The sequence below is a fragment of the Octopus bimaculoides genome, chromosome 7 (assembly GCF_001194135.2).
Source record: "Octopus bimaculoides isolate UCB-OBI-ISO-001 chromosome 7, ASM119413v2, whole genome shotgun sequence".
NCBI lineage: Eukaryota > Metazoa > Mollusca > Cephalopoda > Octopoda > Octopodidae > Octopus > Octopus bimaculoides.
In genome coordinates, this window is record NC_068987.1 from 3,503,187 (window position 1) to 3,504,725 (window position 1,539).

Consider the following 1,539-nt stretch of genomic DNA (forward strand, 5'->3'; position numbering starts at 1 on the left):
TTTGATAGCATATAAGACGCTTGTGTTAAAAAATAATGTCTCAAAAAAATTACCCTGAGCCCTATATGCAAAGTTGGGTTTCCTGTCAGCTTTAAACCCCCCCAAACGTTTTTTCCAAAATAAGTGCTGCTGAAATTAGGGTTCATCTAGTGTGTGTGTGTGTGTGTGTGTTTGAATACATGTATATGCGCTTGTGCGTACCGTTGTCAGGACATCTTGTGATGGTTGTAAATGAGTATCATCATCATCATCATCCTCATACTAGCAAGATTGTTTGTTTCCAGTCTTCTGTGAAAAACATGTCTAGCTATGGAGAAATAATACCTTGCTTGCAAACAAGTAAAGGTTGACGACAGAAGGGGCTTCTGGCTACACGATTTCTGCTTCAACAAATTCCATCTTATATGCCACGAAATATGGTAATTGTGAAAGAGAGAAAATAAGACACAAGATGAGAAGACAAAATAGAAGAATTCAAGGAAATCTTTTGGGAGACAATTGAATAAATATCTCCGTCAGGAAACAATGTTCTTCAAAGCACAATGGTTTGGATATAATTTTTACAGCCATTTATCAGGACAGATCCTCTCCTTAGGATTAAGTCCAGAAATTTATAAAAATGATGCTATGAAGGGGAAGATTTAATTAGTCTGTTTTTCCTAGATAAGTCGGCCAATAAATTAGATTGAAAAGGGCAAACATTAAAGGGAAAGCAATTCTGGAAGAACTATCCAGAATACAAGCATACCAAATTCCAGTTCGTTTTCGTATACCACCTTCTACATCACAGTCTTTGTTGATTGAACCAGTTGGGTCTGACTTTGTCTGAAATTAGAGGAATAATATTGGTTTCAAATTTGGGCACAATACCAGAAATTTTGTGGAAGGGGATCAGTCAGTTACATCGACCCCAGTCTATAACTGGTACTTATTTTATCAACCCCCAAAAGGATGAAAAGCAAAGTAGATCTCAGCGAAATTTGAACTCAGAATGTAAAGGCAGATGAAATCTCACTAAACATTTTACTTGGCGTGTTAACAATTCTGTCAGCTTGCAGCCTTAATTGGGAAAATAATATAAATCAAAAAAGAAGCTAAGATCCTTTTGCAATACAAAAGTTTCACATATTTCACACTTTCAGATTTTTATCCTCAACTCAATGAAAATATGAAATAAATCTTTGATTACAAAAGTGATTTATGTGTAACAAAGACAAAGAAAAATCATGTATTGTACAGAGCACGCCATTGAAAGGGTTTTGCATGTCTGGTACTCAGAGTCACATATACATAGCCTAACTCCAAGCTCCCTGAAACAGCTGTAAAGTTAAGAAACTATCTATTCTCTTCTTAGTATTCTGTAATTTTTATGCTCTATGTAAATACATTTATACATGTATATGTATACATGTGTTTATTTGTGTCTACCGGCTGATGTATGTTGTTTTTGTAACCTCTCCATTTTCTTATTTGCCGTATATATATATATATATATATATATATATATATATATATATATATATATGATGTTTGAGGTTT

At 34.0% G+C, this 1,539-nt stretch overlaps 1 protein-coding gene across 1 annotated transcript in view; it reads right to left on the reverse strand.

The window, feature by feature from the left end:
• Positions 1 to 6: 6 nt before the first annotated feature.
• LOC106871579 (glycine receptor subunit alpha-2) overlaps positions 7 to 1,539 on the reverse strand; it is a 39,029-nt gene continuing 37,496 nt past the window's right edge. The window contains exon 8 of the mRNA XM_014918086.2: positions 7 to 825. Coding sequence (XP_014773572.1) covers positions 646 to 825 — 180 coding nt within the window. The 3' untranslated portion in view covers positions 7 to 645. The remainder of the gene's footprint in view (positions 826 to 1,539) is intronic.